The 20,068-nt window shown below is 42.4% G+C and overlaps 1 protein-coding gene across 1 annotated transcript in view; it reads right to left on the reverse strand.

Annotated features, from left to right (window-relative positions):
• The window catches only part of LOC138296482 (uncharacterized), a 1,064,486-nt gene that overhangs the window by 236,455 nt on the left and 807,963 nt on the right, over positions 1–20,068 (reverse strand). Inside the window, exons 75-77 of the mRNA XM_069235627.1 lie at positions 7,098–7,187; positions 1,911–2,056; positions 1,723–1,806 (exon numbers count right to left, since the gene is read on the reverse strand). Coding sequence (XP_069091728.1) covers positions 1,723–1,806; positions 1,911–2,056; positions 7,098–7,187 — 320 coding nt within the window. The remainder of the gene's footprint in view (positions 1–1,722; positions 1,807–1,910; positions 2,057–7,097; positions 7,188–20,068) is intronic.

The following is a 20,068-nucleotide window of genomic DNA, read 5'->3' on the forward strand; positions in this document are numbered from 1 at the left end:
AACTTGCTGGGGGGTAAATGTCTAGGGTGGCGGCAATGGTGGCTGGAGACTATCAGTGGGAGGGCAGGCAATGCTATGTATGACATCTCCTTTACTCCTCTACCCGGCATTTGTTGGAAACAGGAACAGATGGTCTGAGCAGCCATAAATATCATAAAATTAAACATGGCTAAACTGTGAATAACAGATGTTTTTCACCTTGTGGCTCTGATGGACATTACGGGCAACTCAACCTTCGCTCTCGTTATCTATTTGATGTCACTAAAATTGATTGATGAAAAACACCCCTCATATTAAGTTACCCATCAATAATTGCATATATTTTATTTGTGATGATACAGCTAATAATACTCAGCCAGTCCAATCAAGGATCTGATTTGTTCTGGAAACATCATCAAACTGCTTTTAAATACTTTGGTTCAAAAAACAAAAGACATGAAGTGACAACATTCATCATTCAGTCAGCAATTGTGAGACAGTCAAGTCAGTATGAAATTAATCCACTGGAGAATCTAGATGAAGGAACAGTCATCCCTTTCTCGTGAGGTCATCTCGGTGGTGTACTGCATCAGCTGATGCTTCTAAGAAGCAGATGCCTTTTCTTAAGGGCGGAGGGGCCACACTGCCCGACACATTTCCCAAGATAAAGAGTGTCTGACAGCCGCTCTTTCTGTCAGGCAGCCAGGTGCTATACATGAGCTAAAAGAGCAGGCGCCTGGCTGCCTGAGCTGAACTTTGTTTGGCTGAAGATGTCACAGCTCCTGTGGGCGTGACCTCTTCAGCCTGTCAAACTGCTTGGAGCAGACTCCCTTTCGTAACAAGAGGGTGCATCATTGATAGGCTCACACCTGGGCACTTCAGTTTTAAGTTCAGAAGTGCCCAGGGCCAAGTGTCTATCACTGACACCTCCTCACAGAGTGGGGTGGGGGTCAGCAGCTCTTACTGACCCCACCCCAGAGGCAGAGGTGTCAATCACAAAAATGACAATCAATGGAGGAAAATGTGAACACCCAATACATGTACAGTGAACAGTGGATATGAAGTGTGATGATGCTCAACAATGGTCATTGAGTGGAAATGGTAATGCTGCAGGTTGTGAAAAGAGGATAACCTGTAAAAAAGAAGGAATGCCAGCCAAGCAATACATTAATGATAGATGTCCAGGTAAAGCTGTATATTAAATATGAAAATACCAGCACAAATAATTTAGTGAAATTATATAGCACATTAAGCCGTAAGAAAATGAACATTTTGGAACAAAAACAATAAGACTCTGACAAACAAAAGAATTCAGCAATGGGCTGCATGTAAAAGTGTAATAAGATGTGTACTCACTCAGAGAAGGGGAGACGAATGATTGAGCAGAACAGGCAATTAACTAAATTATCTGTTCTGTTACTAAGAGTACATTCCAACTTATAGTGTCTTCTTATCCAAGAATATTATGAAGGTTTTCGGTGGGACCAAGAAATAGTGGAATGGAAAAAGGGTGGCCTATATAAACCTCCCTCGGTATCTTGGTTCTACACAATAGACCCTCTTCTATCTCATCAAATCAAGGTACAGTAGTCACAGAGATCCTGGAAAGACACTCACAAATATGCTGGTGAGACAGAAATTAGGCAAAGGTGTCAGTACTGCCCTTGGAATCCCAAAAGGGATTACAATTTTTGGAAGCCAAATGGTGCAGACTTGTATACACACACATACACATGCTCCTACCTGTCCCACAAGATATGGTGGGTTTTGACATCGTAACAACCTCTCCATGCAGCCCTTGTCCACTTTAGAGCACCAGTGCATCACCTGCAAGCACAAGGCATATACATTTATTCATTGCAAAAATAGGCAACAACCCGTATCAGCTGTAAAGAAGTATTATACCCAGAGGGTCCTATCTGGCCTGTTACCTGGTTCTTTACATGTTTCAGACTGCTCCTCACTTCTTCCAGTTCACTTTGTACTTTCTCAATTTTTTGTGTAATCTCATGAATTTGGGACACGTTGCTGGCCGCCTTCATATTCCAAAAAGCTTCATCATACTCATCTAACTCATCTAGAAAAAGGATAGTTTGCACAAATAAGTATGGCTGTCACTAAGAGTGTACCAAAATTAAAGTCTGCCCTTGCAGTCTACCCCTGTACAGATGGATAATTTGGACACAACATGTAAAAAATTACACTGAGAAAATCACTACCATTGTTTGTTTGTATAGCCGTATTCCCATTGGGTATTCCCTTAAATTCCCTAAAATCACGAATCAACCGCCAATGACAATCCCAGCGATTGAACAAGGCAAGAAGACTTCAAGTATTGGGGCCCACGCTCTCTGACTTTCATAGGTAAAGAAATACCATTAAATTTTGTTGCACTGAAATATCGTATTGATAGCACCAACAGGTAAAAGAAGATATTTGTACGGCCATTATGAAGGTTTAGTATAATGCTCCCTGGAAGCAACATGTCTGCCTCCTGAGTAAATGATGCAATTGTTTGTAACTTCACTGCTATTGCAGCTTGGACATATTGAAACACCGTCTTGCTTAATTCTTGGTGCCCAGGTGCACTGCCCAAAATAATACATATTGCATAGAACGGATCCCCATTGCATGCGCATCGATCCCCATTTCATCCTTCAAATATTTTGGAGATCTAAGCCACTGCATTAAACCCTTCAATAGGGGTGGGTGAGGATACTAGAAACAGAAAGTGTATTTGTAAGAATGATTGGTGCCAGCAGGTAAGACACCGTTTCAAGAACTACCATTCCATTACAGGTTCCCTTAGGACCCCCTCCTCTCTATTAAATTAGGAGACCAAAGGGAACCCAAAAACACATCAATTGGAAAGGTTATCCTTAACTGAGCAGACAAACCTAGCCTTAACTTTAAGCATTAACGTGTATACCCTTTGTTTGGAGGAACACTTATAACCCAGTGTGTAGGTACTCCAAAAATACAGCGTAGTGATGAGGCCTCTGGTACAGTACAGTGGATAATTAAACATTGACATACTGGCTTTTAATTAATTTCTTTACTATATTAATGAACCAGTGGCAATACAAGGAAAGCCTCATTAGATGAAAGTGTACAACACCAGGGTATACACCAGACCATTAAATACACTTCAGCCTCTATGTGTAACTCTATCTAGCTAAAACTTTGTGTGGAGACCGAACCTGTGAAACTCTATACAGATGTTGAAAACCTGTGTGCTGTGGCAGACCAATAGCTTGAATCCATAAATACCACCTCCTCAGTCTACGTTGACACTGTTAACTGCCTGTCAATGGTAAATAAAACACAACTCCTTTGTTACCCCTCTCCCTTATACAACACTCTCAAGCTGCCCCTTTGAGGATATAAGCCATATATAAAATAACACAATATAGTTTTGATAAAATGAACTATGCTGAAGTGAATACTCGTTTGCCAAATAAATAATACATTATAGTGCCATTAACAACAAACATTGGCAATGCCAACAGGTTTCGCCTATGAGTGAGCTTTTGTGTTTGGCAAAGTCGCAATATTGTGATGTGTTGTGTGGTGACTGTGACGACATCACAGGAAGCCCGCCTAGTCATCGGACGTACGTAGCTAATAGGAAGTATATTAATTACACATGGTAATAGACAGGACAGGCAGTCAGCTAGGAGCTGTGATTGACAACATATGGGTCACAACAGACACCTGTGCATGTGGCCTGCAAGATGTGCTTTGGGAACTGGAAAGATATAGCAAACATAGGTGTAAAGTTACACCATGTCAGACCACTCCTGTGTTTCACCAACAGCAATTTGCAAAGTGAAATATGTAGTTTTGTGTCTTCCAGAACAATTGTGTGGCAAGAAATAGAAGCATGCCAAGTGCTATGTGCTAAATACAAATTCAAGATTTAAAACTGTAAATTTCATAGCTTATCTGTGTATATTGGCGATTCCCTCAACTATGCAAATTCACCCAGCATCTCATATGAAGTTCTTTGATTGAAAACATAACCCTGTTCCTTGTATCAGGGCGTGTAACTAAGCGACTGGAAACCAGGGGTGTCGCAATCACTAGTGCAGCAAGGGCAGTGGCACTGGAGCTCGAAACTGGGAGGGACACTCCGGACCCGAGACATGATTTTTTCTTGCATGACAGCCCATGACACCCTTGCTATGCCACCGCAGGAGACCGTTCCCATTCCAACGAATACCCTGTACCGTTAAATATCAAAATCTTCCAAAGAGGGGTTTGTGTTCGGCATCCGTACACAACCAAATTGCTAAGTTAATTTAGTGAAAAGGATTTTGGGACGGCTTTTGTTTTCTTCTTGTGCATGTCTGCTCTGCGATTTCTGGTGAAAGGCTAAAGTGGCTTTGGAAGCGCTGAAGTACAAAAGAATGGAAATGGAACCCAGATGCTTAGGGCACGACCTGAACAAGGATGATATTGCCAGACACCTACTCACCATATGATGATGTCTTACATATATATCCCCATCTGCAGCAAAACAACACCTCCTTTAGAAAATGAAAGAAAGGCATTGTGAAGTACAGTCGTGTCCAGTCACCAGTGGCAGCCACAGAGCTTGAAGCAGCAGACACCCATCCCAGGCGGCCTGCATCCAGTGTCCAAGGGAGCTTCCCCCATAGTAGCAGCAGTGTCACCGCAGCCAGGTGTGCGCGGCTGAAACTTGTCAGTGCTCCAAGCCCTGGGCTGCCTGCTAGCGAGCCATAATAAATTGTGGAGGAGGCGTGTGCACATTCGGACGCGGCTTATCAAATTGGGTGGGAGTAGCCGTTTTTTCTGATGACTTAACAGAAACGCAGCCAGGTGGCTAGCTGATCAACAGCCACATATAATATGGGACTGTTTACCCACTTCATTGACTCAAAAGGACACATCGAGCTGGCTGCAGCCACTGGTCATTTCCATCTCTCCTCATCCAACCTGCTCTGGGATAAGATAGTTTGCGGACACATTTCCTGCAAGCAAGCGAGGTTTATAAACAGGATGGTGATCAATGGAAAAGAGGAAAACACAAATGAATTAACAACAGCAAATGGCGATGAGGACAAATGACGACATTGCGGGCGCACTGACAGTGGGAAAGAAAGAAAAAAAGAAGTACCCCAGAAGCCCGCTGCATGTGGAAGGACACTGGCTGCCAATCACCAGCTGGAAGGAGTACTTTGTCCAAGCTCCAGAGAAGAGCCGAAGGGGAAGACAGGAAGTACAACCTGATTATGTGAGGATTCCTGCTAACCAATGAGAAGCAAGGAAAGGAGAGTGACCGGAGAAGTCAACCAATGGTAAGTATTGGGAAGGCTGTGTGTGGGTTGTAAGCCTGTAGGCGGGCTGTTTGTCCCCTTTCAGATTTTTTTTCAAAGACAAAAGATTTTGCCACAGCGCAAGCGCTGTGCCAGCGAAACCTAAAAACGAGAGACAAGAGGCAATATTGCTGGACTAACCTTAGTTGAAATCATGCCAGAGAAAACATTTTATCTGTCTTCCCATAAAACACTGTTACAAGCACACAGGCATTTACTTTCCTAAAAAATGGAAGCAGTGTTACAAGAGTTGATAAGTCGGGAAGATCGTATTACTGAGTTATGCCCACTTGTGGCATTAACTCTATCTCCACAGTGGAAGTTACAATGTTTTGGAACAACAATACTTTACAAAGTTAGACTTATAAAGGAAGTTGCCCTCTTCTGGCACATAACATCTTCAAAGTTTTGAAAGCTTGCTTGGTGTGAGAACACAACTCAGACTCTTATCAGAACTGCTCAATGCCACGTTTTATGCCATATCCTTCTCAGTTCAGACTTCGCTGCCAAGGCATCTTTCAGGACGGACATTATTTTACTGGAACATAGAATGAAACATTGGAGAACTAGACAGATTCACTACAGGACCAAATGAATTACTTGGATGAAACTATCTCCTTATGACCACTGACTGACATCTAGATGAGCCCAGCTTGAACAGCACACAAACCCACCTGTGACAATCAATTAATAGTGCAGCAAGTCAAGAAATGCTCTCCTACTGAATGAAGAGTGATCGCTGGTGTCCACTAGACCTAGCAATTCTGAAACGTGACCACTGTGAGAAGATCAACGGAGCAGCCTCACGGTGGGCTACATTGCCTCTGAGGAGCCCACAGAAGAAAGACAAATCAATCAATATGAAAGAGATTCAGGGTCAGAAGAGAATGGGAGACACTTGCTTAATTTTGGGGGCTGAGGTGGGTCTTCAGCAAGAAGAGGCAGTAAGACCATATGATCTACTAAAGCCTGCCAATTTTGGAGAAAAAAACAACAGTGTTATGTACTAATGGTGATACTGTTGATTTTCAGGTAGCATGAATCGAAATGAGAAAAACTTTTCAATTTTCATTGAGAAATTCAAGAATTGAAGGAAAGCATCAATTTTCCACACAATTACAGTCTTGCTCAATACAACCAATTATACAAATTCAATCATGTGTTAATTGAGTTTTGATGACATACAAGGACTTTGATAAGTGTTAATGGATTTCCTCGGCTCCTGTATCTACACAATCAGCAGTAAAGAAGCATATATAAGTTCAAAACATCAAGCTCTCCTTCATTCCAAAGAACACTGGTCAGCGTGCTGGTCCAACTATGAATATCTTGATTTCATACCTCTGGTCATTGTCTATGAACATTAGCTGGCTTCTCGCAAATGATGGCATTATCCTTTCAACACATAACATCTTTTTGTCTTATATTACTGTTGAACATGAACATAAACTATTGGGTGCAGGAAGATGCAGCATTCTAGTTGGTTTAAGGACAGCACAATAAGACGGCAACAAGTCACCTTTACTAGCATGCAAATAGGTCAAACTCATAGGTTCTGTGTAGTATGCATAACACTGAGCACTAAAATCAATAAATGTGATTCAAGTTTAATTTAGTCATGAAGATTGCTAAAAACCTTAGTCCGAATTGTTACTCAACATCTACAATAGCCTAGGGCTAACATTACTGTTAAAACCCATCATACCCCAAAATATGTAGATTCTTATGTGCATGAAGGGTTTCTAGTTATATTCCAAAATTACAAAATAACCAAATTACCTTCCTTCAACAATTCCTTTCCATCTTCATCATCTTCTGAGTCACTCTCATTCTGAGCAAGGAAGACTTGAAGTATTTCACCTCCTATGCCTGTATCCACAGAGAAAGAGAAGGTTACACATTTGTGCTGTTTTATATCTTAGGTTTTATATACAGGCAGACTTACTGTGATGGAGAGGGACTAAATCTGAAAGAGGGAGAGAGAAATAGGGTTGTCTCCTCCGACAGGGCAGAGGAGCGTCGCCCCGCCAAAGTTCTACAATAAAACGATAATAAACTGTGTTTTTTATTTTATTGTAGAAGGTGCGTGGCCATGGGCCATGACGAGCACAGAGGGGGAGTGTTCACCACTCCCCCTCAGTATGTTTGTATGTTTGGCCAGCCAAACATACATGCGCACTAAGCTCTGCCCAACCCGGCAATGCTGTGCCGGGTTGGAGAGAGCAGACAGCCTCTCGTAGACTGCCTGGGAGTGCCCTGGCTGGGCGCTCCGACCAATCTGAATGCTGCCAGCAGGATGACAGCAGTGTTCAGGTTGGCCGCAAGGCAGGCTGGGAGCCTGTGGCAAAGGAAAGAGGAGCTGCGCGGTGGTGGCGGCGCATTCAGGTAAGTTTTAAAAAATGTATTATTAATTTTTCTTCACTCACCCGCGCCGCCCCGCCACACGCCGCTCCTGGAGAGAAACAGAGGAGGTGGGCATAAAGAGAAGGGAAGGTAAAAAGAGAAGAGTGAGGAGAAACTGGAGAGAGAAGAGAGACAGAATAGAGGAAGAGACAGGAAGAAAAAACTACAGAAAGAGAAGGGATATGAAGGAGGGGGCAAAACTGTGTAAAAGAATAAGAGGGGAGGAGGATAAATGGACAGTGAAGAAATTAAGGAACTGGGTGTGGGGAAGAGATAAAGAGAGAAGAGAGAGTCACAATAACATTTTCAAATCATGACACAGAATACACAATACGAGAACTTAGTGAACACCTTCTGTCAACAGAACGCTTGGGTTACGGTAATGTGAATATTTTACATAGTCGAAAAACGCTATAAATGACCTTTTGCACTGCTTTATTGTAATATAGACTGCAGTAAACAAACTTTGCACCTATACATGTTAAAGTTTTTTTCTCCTAGTGGAAAAATGGACCAAAAAATGTTTCAGTTATTTGAGTGTTATGTTTTCATAGTAGGGAAAGGAAAAAAGCAATATTTCAATACGTTTGAGGCAAAATCGGATTCCCCTATTCTTTCCTATGAATGAAGAATGAACAGTGCATTTTCAGTTTTGTTTTAATTTTTTAACTAAAGTTCGTCCATGGTCAGTCTTCTTCAGTAACAAAATGCATACGCATGTAAAATGTTTAATTTCGTTACAATTATCCCGCAGTCTGTTCACTGCCTGCCCTCGGGCAAAATGATTAAATAACGGACTACTAGAAAGAAATCTGTTTCCCTCAGGTTGTATCACACGAGCAGCAAAACAATGACAAAAGTCATTTGCTGGGCCCCAGAGCCCTTAACCAGAAAAAATGTAATTTTGGTACTAAAATAGCTGGGAGTTTATACATTAAGGAAGGACCTAGGGAGTCCCAGGTCCGTTGTTTCTGCCCTTTCCAGAATAGAGAGACATGCATAGCATCCGACACTAATCCGCTATTTTCGTCTATAATTGAGAGCAAACACCGACTCTGTCCTGGCTTTAGAATGGCAGGGTAGTGACCGGGCATAGACCTGGGTGGATGCGATGCCTCTTCCCACTTGAATGCTTAAACTATATTTCTATTTGTTATAGGAGTCATATAAAAATGTCAGGACTGTAAACAACGTTTAAAATTAAAAACAAAACATTAACAAGTATCACATTCTTCGAAAGACTATTTTTAGGGACAAGATACATTGTTCTCAAATATATTAACTTAATTGCATTCACTGGTTGAAGGCGGCGCCATTAAATTAGAGCAAGGCTTCTGTCCCATAAAATGATTCAAAATACCTTGATTGCATGTAATCTGCAATTTGTTGAGCCCTGCCGCAATTATGCACATAATGTTCCTTTCAGATATTCTCTTAGTCTGGGCCTGATTCACAAAAACAGATTGTGAAAGTCAGAAATCTATTCCTATGGACATACTCCTGCATCTAAAGCACATTTCTAACTTTTTTGACATTATGAAAGAATCTCATGAATACTGGTGCAAAACAACAATGGTGATACGTTTCCAAGAATACTTCAAATCATAAAATTAACTTCTGCAGAATGTAAATCAGTAGACAATTCTGCATAAATAATTCGTGTGGAAATGTATATTTGAACATATAATTAATTTCCTCCACTTTCTATGTGTTAAATTAAATATAGGTTGTTTTCTTACCTTCTGTTGGGACCTTCAAAGTCCTCTGCATGGTAATAAATGCACATGTACCCCTGCCCTAAGTACCCAACTGCACTGTAGTCTAAATCCCCAATTCTGATTTTTAATGTGATACGCAAAAAAAAAATCATGCATGTTTGCCATGAAGTAGGCCTATCTCAGGGATTGCAGCACATGTGTGGTGGTGGCAGCATACCATGTAGTGGTCAATATGAGTGAACAGGTCCTTTTTAACCTGTATCACTGGAGTGCGCCTACAGGCTCACTCACTTCTTAAAGGTCCACTGCTGTTTGCTTAACTCACCCTTTGGCCTACATCTGTTTGTTGTGACGAAACCCAAAAATTCAGAGGGGTACAACAATAGAAAAGCTCAGAAATCAATACTAATGGGAGAATACAGAATGTAAGCTCCAAAGTAGGTTATAATCAAACTATTCATAAGATATTAGCCATTAAAAGACTGATGTAAATAAAAATGGAAAGGAAAGAAAAATCATCAAGTTCAAACATTTCGAGAGACAGTCATCTGAACAAAATTTTCACTTTTTCAATTCGCTGTTCCCAGCTCGCAAACATGCACTGCTTACATCTTCCTTCTACTATTTCTCCCAGTAAATTAAATGCCCTCAATGTGTAAATACAGTGTGACCAATTTGCAAAGATTTTTCAGAGTAGGTGTTACTTACTCCTGAATTTGCAGGATGAAATCATACCTATTCATTTTTCTGTTTGGTAGTTTTCACTTCCTTTTCCCCATAATCCTTTTTTAACAGGCTCTTTTTCTGCACCTCCATACTCTGTCTCACTCTTCCAAAAATTCACAAATGCTTTAAATTTTCCCCACAAGTCAAGAAATGTCACTGTTCAGGAAGTTCAAGAACCAGGGCAAAGTTTTTGGACTTCACCTGGGGGAAAGCTTCCATTTACCTGACATATTTCCTGCAGCTGGGTGTTCGACCCTAGATGAGCAAGAAACTAGACTTCAAAGAATAATGCATTCTTCCATACTGTTACCTAGGGCTTTTCTAGAATTGAGTTACAGCATGAAAACTCAACTGCAGGATTTGGCCAGTAGGAAATGGGACGTACACTGAGCCACTGCTGGAAGCTTCTACAATGAAAAGCACTAGCAGTGCTGCACAGCAACAGGTGCACAGCGCCTTTCTCCCCTCACCACCCCTTTTTTTTTTTTTTAAATGAGTCAGCTGAGTCATCTGCAAAGCTAGTAAGCTTTGTGAAGATGCAAGTTAGTGAGCTTTGAACTTTTCAATTTCACCTATCTCAAGCCAGCACCAAGGAGTAATTGTCATAAAGCAGAGGATATGTTGTGAATATATACAGTTACTGTGCTGCATCACACAGAATTTGTCCAGAGGTCTGCATATTATTGTCTCTCAGAGTTTGTGAAGGAAGGCGGCAGAGTGCTCTGTGCGGATATAAAGGACAGGCAACTGCGACATACTACTCACTTGACAGATTTTAATTCATATACAATATATTTTACTAACAGGCCCAGACAAACATCAGGAAAACATATATTACTTAGTTTACATGGTGCCACGTCCTCTTGCACCCTCTTTACAGTGGGTCTGGAACACAAGACTCATCTTGTATTTCTCCTGTGGCACTTCATGGCCTCCTGCAACTCCAGGATAGCACGCCTGAGGCCCAATGGAGCAACTACACTTACCCCTTTGGCAGGACCCTTCAGAGAGCACATGAACCCATTAGAACATTCTGGTACCATTGTCAATTAGGTTTTTGGTTTGCACACTTGCGAGGAATAGACGTGTTTCCTGTTTATTAATTCCAACTGCCATAACCTATTGACTCCACCTGCTAATGTTAATTGATTCCACCTGCATCTGTTTACTGCCATGCCCTACTGAGTCCACCTGTTAATGCTAATTGATTCTACTTCTTCTGTTTATTTGTTTCAACTGCCATGACCTATTGACTCTCCCCCTGCTAATGTTAATTGATTGCACCTGCTCGCATTAAAAGTCCAAACCAGTAGGCAGACAGGTGTTCTCTCCCAGGGGCCGTTCAAATCTTATTGTCTCCCATGTGAGCCACCTGCCCTTCAGGAGTCAGACACATCCATGGAGTATTTAAACCGCACCTGAAACTTGAGACTGTGCTTGCCAACATTTCTGTTCTGAGCAAGCATCATCTCTGTACTCACCTACTGAGTCAATCAAATTCCACCAGTCCTTTAGTCTTTCTCAGCTCAAGCTTCTCTGCAGCTCTTCTGATCCTGACGCCATTAACGTTTCTGTCATCTTCGCTTCCAGTGTGGTGATTCCTCTTTGGCTCCCTGTGCTACAGCAACAAAGACTTCCTTTGGATTCCAGTTTAAAGTAGGAGAGAAAACGCTAAGTACTTGATCACAGGTGAGTGCACACTATTCCTTAGATTAAGCCTAGCACTACCTATAAGCCTCAGTTCTGAATACAGAAAGTTTGCTCTCCGGAAATCAGACACTACCTTTATTTCAATAGCTTCAGAGCTCTGAACACCTTTACAGAGTGGGTGCTCCGGACTTGAATTATGTCAGAACTGAAATCCGCCCACCAGTAATTATTGACAAATTGTTGTATTAAGAACAAGAGAGGACTTACTGGAGCGCACTACATATGTATACAAACTTCTACAGAGATCTGAATGTAAAATTATTCTTGAGAGTGCCAGCAACTCCAGCCTTAAATCTTGATTGTACCTGTTCTCATGCACTATTTGTGGTGAATCCTGTAAGTGTACAACATTGTGAATAACTACATAATCTTTGTATGCTGAAAACAGTTGGTAAACTATTCTTCTTGTTTTGTCCAGTGCACTGCATCCACACCAACACAAATGTTCCAGGGAATACAGAACCTCTTACGCAGTGTTCCAAGGCAGCAGAGCAGGACTGGTGCCACAAGTCTATCTTTTTTTATTTTGCCCGAACCCCTCTTCCCCTCGAGGGCAATGTATGATTTAAGGGTTTAGGATTCCTTGATCGTGGGCTGCCCTCTGGGAGGATAAGAGGTCCAGCATCGTCTCCACAGCTGGAACCAGGTTAGTGCGTGGCACGTGGGAATAGTATTCTCTAATATATTACAGGAAGTAAAAATGACCTTGATTATCCAATCAACTTTCATCTGTTGATAACATAAGCAATTCAAGCTATTTTATGCCAACTATATTGATGCAGTGCTAGAGTATGTATTTACAATATGCTTTGTAGCATTCCTGGAATGGTCACTGATCCCTGCTCAACATTATTAGAAGAAAAACAGTTCAATAGATTAATTCTTGATCTTCCTTCAGACAAATATTATTTGCAAATGTATCCAAATTCCAGTATGACAGACCAAAATATTGTTTTGATTAGGACTGAGTAGGGTCTCCACTATTTTAATGTACTCCCTACACCAGAAAGTACTCATAAACCTTAATTTTCCAGCTAGGGATAACCAATGGTGAGGCAGAATTTGAGTGTTGCTCGCTATTATATCAAAGAAGAGCTGTGTAATGGAGCTTTAGACCAAACAGATCAAGTTCCATTTTTCATCAGAATACTAGACCAAAAGCATTTTGACAGCATATAAGTAAGTTGCTTAAAAAGTGAAAGAACCTTCAACTATAAACGGGCTATCACAAGCCAGACTGGAAACCAAGTTGTTCTTGCCAAATATAAACTTGCCTATTTAAAGTACATGCAGAAAAATGTGAAATTTGCCATTAAAGTGTATCATATTCTTTGTAATCTGGTGACATAGGGCCAAAAAGGACACACAATTTATTATTTGGTGAAAATAGAAATAACATTTTATATTTTTCATGACCCAAACACATACCATCTAATGAACTCAGAAAATAGATTTGTTAAGTTTTGATCTCTAATTTTCCCATGATTGTGTTATTCAGGCTCTGAACATGCAGATATCCAGAAAGGCACTTAGGACCATTTTACATATAAGGCGCATTGCATGGCCCATGCTGTGGCATACCTTTACCTGGGTGTGCAGAGCATAGATAGGAACAGTGTGCCCTATTTGAAGATGCTGGTCTGCCTTTCACTGCAGGTGCCTAAAACTGGCATCCCTTTCAAGAGGACGAAAGGGATCCGCATACAGGAAGATGCATTATATGTCAGCTCCCAGCTGTGGGGCAATGCCTGGGGTGTCCCTGGGATCCCTCTTACACCAACCCAAAGGTCACTATCGGGGGTGGGGGAGCACTGACTGTATGTCGTCTCATATTGGCACAGTCATTGCACCTCACACCAGCTCCTTTGCCGCCGCACATGTCTGTAATACAGAATGCGTGCAGTAGCAAAGTGTTCCCTCATTTGCCTTGTGCCACACTCCCATGCAAATGAGGAAACACTCTCTCCTGATCACACCAGTGTAAAATGCACACCAGTACAATCTGTATTATAGAATAGAGCGCACAAGTATCTGCAGCCCTTTCTATAACATGAAAGTAAAACAGGGGCGCAATAAGTAGATGCATATACTCATTGTTACCCCAGGGCACTTTTTGTGATACTGCCCTTGGTCCACACTACATTTCACCTGTTCCCATCAAATCTGAGCAACTGCTCTTGGCCACTTCTGCATTAAAGATCGCAAACAATATTTTGATGACTAGTGTTACGTTGCTGAAGTTGTATCAGTTTAATAGAAGAAAAAAAAATGGAACTTTACTGGCCATTTTCCCTTCTAGATGTCATCAGAAAATGTTGGAGAAGTTGCTGTCCTTTGGAATCCAGGAATGACACAAAACTGATAACCACTCTGTTGCATAAACTGAGTCGCTGGCTCATCTCTACAAGATCTGTTTTCACATCCACGGGTGACATGAGTGAATTTAATCTAATGCACTAGCGCTGAATGTGAAAGAGAGGTTATTGTAGCCCGGCAGAACCCCACCTGGTGTCAATATTGGGTTACTAACAGAGAGCAGCAAAAGTCCAAACAGCCATCCATTAATGATACACACTCACGATCACTAGAAACAGATTATGTATTTCAACATAATTATGTACAAATAGTTATTTTAAAATGCCGGTATCTAGTAAACATAATATTGGTAACATCACAGAAGATAATAAACAGCAGCTAAGCTTTTCAACAACAGTGAAAACAGGGAAAATCGTAACACCACAATTTATAGCCCTTATACCCTCAATGTGCTACCTCTAAGCGTAATGCTAGCTCTAGCAGATGACTATATAATAAGCGTTTTGGCAGTGGTGCACTCACCTGGACAACAGGATATGTTGTCTATTTGGAATAGCTTTGTCAGCTATTTCAAGCACACGGTCAAGGCCTATGAGATTGTGTCAGCGAGAAAACAAAATCCTGGCACCAGTTCATGAAGGCAGAATGCGATGCTTTACAGAGCTTCACAAAGTCTTGCTTGAGGCTCTTTGGAAGCTGGTGCTGTGTTTATCTGAATCAGCGGCCTGGGTGAAGTTTCTCTCCTAACTAAGTGGTCAAGTGACAGTCCTCATATACTGAATTCTGTTAGAGACTGGAATTTCTGACATAAATTGAGGAATGTCTGAGATAGGTTATGTGAGCCGAGAGTGTCCCAGACATTTCCTTATGGACATACGAGGTGAGAGGATGTCAATTTAGACTACCTTATTTTAGCTATGGGTGTTATATGACCTTGAAAAAGGCACCTGTCCTAGATTGTCACATTCGGGTTTTGTTGATGTCTATATCTGAATGACATGACCGTTTCACAGTTCTTGGAAAAATAGGTGTAGACAACATCTATGTCAAAGGCAAACATGTTGATGATTTTGCATAATCTGAGGACAAATGGCAGCCTCCATTACCTAGGATGGATGTGGGGCCAAAGGTTAACAAGCTGGACACGTGAACTAAAATGGAAACTATACCTAAAATGGAACCTGTCCTGTATGCGTTCCAGAACCTAAAACGTAAAAGAAAGAAGCCTTATAGAAAGTGATTCAAATAATAGAATAATGGAAGGAATTTATGACACTGCTGGAATAATTTCTACCCTAAATAGTTACTAAATTATCACTGAATATTTTTTGATTGATCTTGCTTATCAGCGATATTCATTATACATTTAGAGAAAAACACATGCCAGAAATGTGCATTTGATGAGTTAGCAATTCATCACTTGTTACATGTTCAATAGCATATGTCTTCAAACTGAAATGAGAAAGGGGTCTCTATATTGGAAAACATGATCATTACAACAGTTCTTCCCCAGTACTTCAGCGAGATGACCTGAGGTGGATACCATTTAACAAACATTGGGATCTTTATTATCTTTACAAAATATGCCCATCTTTGAAACATAACTTTCCATTGCATTTATAGAGTGAAGCAGTTCTGGACCCGTTTGAATATAGGGTTAGTCCCAGTGCCATTGAATCATTATGTTAACAACTTAGAAATGTTTCTGATGTTCCTGTATAAGGATATGTTTATTACAACAGATCCACCAACCACACTTTCATTGTACAAATAAGGTGCATGCGTTCTTGCAAGAATCAGAAAAAGTCTATTGCAATTTATAGCAAAGTTTGGATTAACCTATCAAGAAAAGGTACTCCAGAAAGACATAATAGAATCAAAAGTGCTTGTCTTTGGTAAGCAAAGATAGTTAGAACTGAGGTTACCCATTAACAGAATTACATTAGAACAGCTACATTAAATAAGGTTTTAGAACAGTACCGCTTGAACAGGTTCAATATGGTTCCCTAAGGCTACAGGCTTAGTAGATAACTTAAGGGTAACAGTGCTGTGGGTTATTGTTTTCCAAGCAATACCAGTGGTAACATGGAAGGCAGAACTAAGGCCCTCATTACTAGTCTGGCAGTCATTGGACCGCCAGACTCGCAGTGGAAGTCTTACCGCAGCTGGGCCAGAAGTGAAGACAGCCATATTATGACTTCAGCGGTTTGGCCGCCACGCCCGTGGTATGCACCTTTGGCCAGGCGGTAGCTGCTACACCGCCGTCGGTATTACGACTCTGTAGACCGCCAGCATTTTCATGGCAGTCGCACTGCCACACAAATGCTGGCAGTCATGCACTCAGCGACAGGCTGACACCCCCCGACACGACCACACACCTACATACACTCACCCAGGCATTCGCTTAAATACACCCCCACACACTCAACCCAAACACTCACTCAGATACACCCATTCACTCGCATGCACGCACTCAGACATACATTCACTCGCATACATGCACTCAGACATACACATTCACCCGCATGCACGCACTCAAACAGACACATTCACTCGCATGCACGCACTCAAACAGACACCCCCTCCTCGCGCTTTCACACAAACATACACACACCAACACACAACACCACCCTCGGCATACATGCACTTACACACACACAGACACCCCCTCCCTCTCCCACATTCATACACACAAGCAGACACCACTTACATTCCCCCTCCCTTTCGGACGATCAACTTACCTGCTTTGGTGAGGTGGCCGTCTGGGAGGGGATGGGTCCCTGTGCTTTCCAGTGCCAGCACCGCACTGCCGTGCAGGTAACTACTGAGCCGTATTACGGATTGTAATACGGTGGGCAGAGTCCTGTTGGCGAGGCGTTGCCAGCGGTGGGAACCGCCTCTATTACAACATTGGCCAGGCCAACGGTGTCGGATTGCCGCCCGACATGGGGCGGAAATCAGCACATTGTAATATGGCGGTCTTTCAGACCGCCGCTGCTTTGGTGGACATACAAAAAGACCGCCAAAGTCATAATGATCACCTAAATGTTCAGGCGTAGAAAAGGTTGCAGTACCCAAAAAGGTTCTATACCTGAGAAATGCTTTTTTCATGGTTTAACATCACCTGCTCTCCTGGTAGATCATTAGTAGCTAAGTTTCTTTGATATCTTTCCCTGGTCTGTACACAGTAAAACTGGACCTCGGCCTATCAAACCTCTGGGGCATCTTGAAAAAAATTGAGAAAGTATTATGAGGCCATTGTTTCATTGAGAATTAAAGATGGCAAAAACTCATCTAAAGATATATAAAGTAGTAGACTGTCTTATGAAACTACCCACTGGTATGTCAGGTCCTGTTCCCTCCACAGACCAGTGTGATATGTTTGTCAATGCCTTTGTTAATAAACTTAATCTTATTCTAAAGTCCCTGCCAGCCAAGGTGGAACAAAGCCCTAATACCCCTGAAGATCTAACCATTACTGCCCAATTGGACACTCTACCCCCATTAAATTCAGAAGATGTAAACAGCATTCTTACTTCTATAAAATCTGGCTTGCCACTAGATCCAGGTCCACCTGATGTACTATTAAATGCTAGTGCCACCATCTTACCTAGGCTACTCAAAATCCTCAACAACTCCTTGGCCAACTACAGTGTTCCCTCATCATGGAAACATGCCGTAGTTAAACCTTTACTTAAGAAGCCAACAGCTAATCCCCTCTTGACCGAAAACTACAGGCCAATTTCCTTACTTCTGATAGCCAGCAAAATCCTGGAGAAACACATTAAAAAACATCTTTTGAGCTACCTGGAAAGTCACTCAATTCTCGATCCTACTCATATGGGATTTAGGCCAGGAAGCAGCACTGAGACTGCACTATTAGTGGCTACAGAAGCACTCCGGACCATTGTTGACCGTAGTGACTCAACGGCCATGATCATGCTTGATCACAGCGCAGCTTTCAGAGCTGTCTCTCATCCTACTGACACTGACAGAAGCCGGCATTAGAGGCCTTGCCCTTAACTGGTTCACAGCTTTTTTTTTTTTTAGAAAAGAGGAGGGTTCAGGTCTGATAAACCATTTTTCTCAGCCATACATGTTGTCAACTGTGATTTCCCACACGGCTACTCCTTAAGCCCTACACTTTTTAATTTATATGTCCTCCCCTTGGCTGTGGTAGTGCAAGAACAGGACCTTGAAGTAGTGTCATACAATGCAGACAATAGTCAGTTGGTATTAGCACTCACCCCTGAGTCACAGCAGTCCTCCCTTCCCTTCAATTAAATGAATGCCTCAAGGAGGTCACAGATAGTATGTCTGACAGGAGCCTCAGGCTCAAAGGGGGGAAACTGAGGTGTTGGTTGTCAGCAACAATCTGCCAAAATGGTGAGAACTAGAGTCGCCCAATCACCTAGGAGATAGACCTGAACCCACAGTAGTGAAATGCCTTGGTTTTTGACTAGACAACACATTGACAATGAAAGCCCAAGGTAAGAAACTGCCTGCTACCTGTTTTGGATTACTAAGAACCTTAAGAAAAGTTATCCAGTATCTACCTCCTACATCAAAGAAAGTCATCATGCAGGGTCTAACTAACTCTTGGCTGGACTTTGGCAACTCCCTTCTTTTAGGAAGCCTAAAGTATGTCCTAAGACGTCTACAGGTTGTTCAGAACGCAGCAGCGCGTTCTCTTTGGAAACTTCCTAAACACTGCTCGCCTGTTCCAGCCTTGGCTGCGCTGCAATGACTCTCAGTTCAAAAGAGGATCCATTTCAAAGTTCTATGCATGTCTCGTTCAGCACTCCTCTTATTTGTCAACTGCTACAACCCCCACCCACCAGGCGATCATTACATTCCTGGAAATCAAATCTGCTGACCTTGCCCAGGATTAGGAGATCAAGATGCTGAGGTTACTGACAGCCAAATTACGGAATGACCTCCCACTCAATCTTAGGTGATCTCTCTAAAATCACATTTCGAAAACCCCTGTTGACACATCTATTTTAGCTGTCATGTCTTTTCTATCTTGGTTAAGGCTAGCAAGCGTGTCTGCCTCAGCATTGGGAGGCTCTTGTGTGTAGCCATGCACTATATAAAAACCTTTAGAATACAATAGAATCAATAGAATAGCACTGTTAAAAGTAAAAATTGGACTTAAGATTGATAGGCTGATGAATTAAGACAGCTGCAGAATGATACTACTATCACATATTGAAGATAAAACACTGGATGAAAGAGAAGCATGTGTGGATGCCATGCACCTTCTATACTTGAGGTTCATATTTTGCAGACTCAGGGCCTCATTACGAGGCTGGCAGTCTTGAAACTTCCAGCCTCGTGGTGGCGATGAGACCGCCGCACTCCAGGCAGTCCGACCTCCACATTGCGACCCTGGTGTTTGGACCGCCAGGGGACCGCTATCCCCGCCAGGAAGATGGTTCCTGAAAGACTGACGGCAGTCAGAATTGTGGCCAGCCATGGCAGTGCAGAGTTCAGCCCCGCTGTGCTGATTACGAGTCCAGTTTCCCCCAGCCATTTCATGGCGGGGAGCGCACCATGAAATGCTGGTGGAAACCCAGTGCTCAGGGCTACAGGGGGGCTCCTGCACTGGCCATGGCCAGGTCGTGGGGAGTGTAGGGCCCCTCTGCTCAGCACCCTCGGAATGCTCACTGCTGGAATGCTGGAGGCACCCTCTGTGCGATGACATTGGCCACTGCTCCATAAGGAGCCAAGGCCAATGCCGCTGCACGGTTTCTGATTTCAGAGTTTTCTGCCAGTCAACCCAGTGGAAACCTTGTAATTGGGCCGGGGAGGAGACCGCCAGCTCCACAGCAGTCTCCTCTCCTTGGGTCTGGTGGTCCAAATTTCAGACTGCCA

Source organism: Pleurodeles waltl, chromosome 5 (genome assembly GCF_031143425.1).
Source record: "Pleurodeles waltl isolate 20211129_DDA chromosome 5, aPleWal1.hap1.20221129, whole genome shotgun sequence".
NCBI classification, from domain to species: domain Eukaryota; kingdom Metazoa; phylum Chordata; class Amphibia; order Caudata; family Salamandridae; genus Pleurodeles; species Pleurodeles waltl.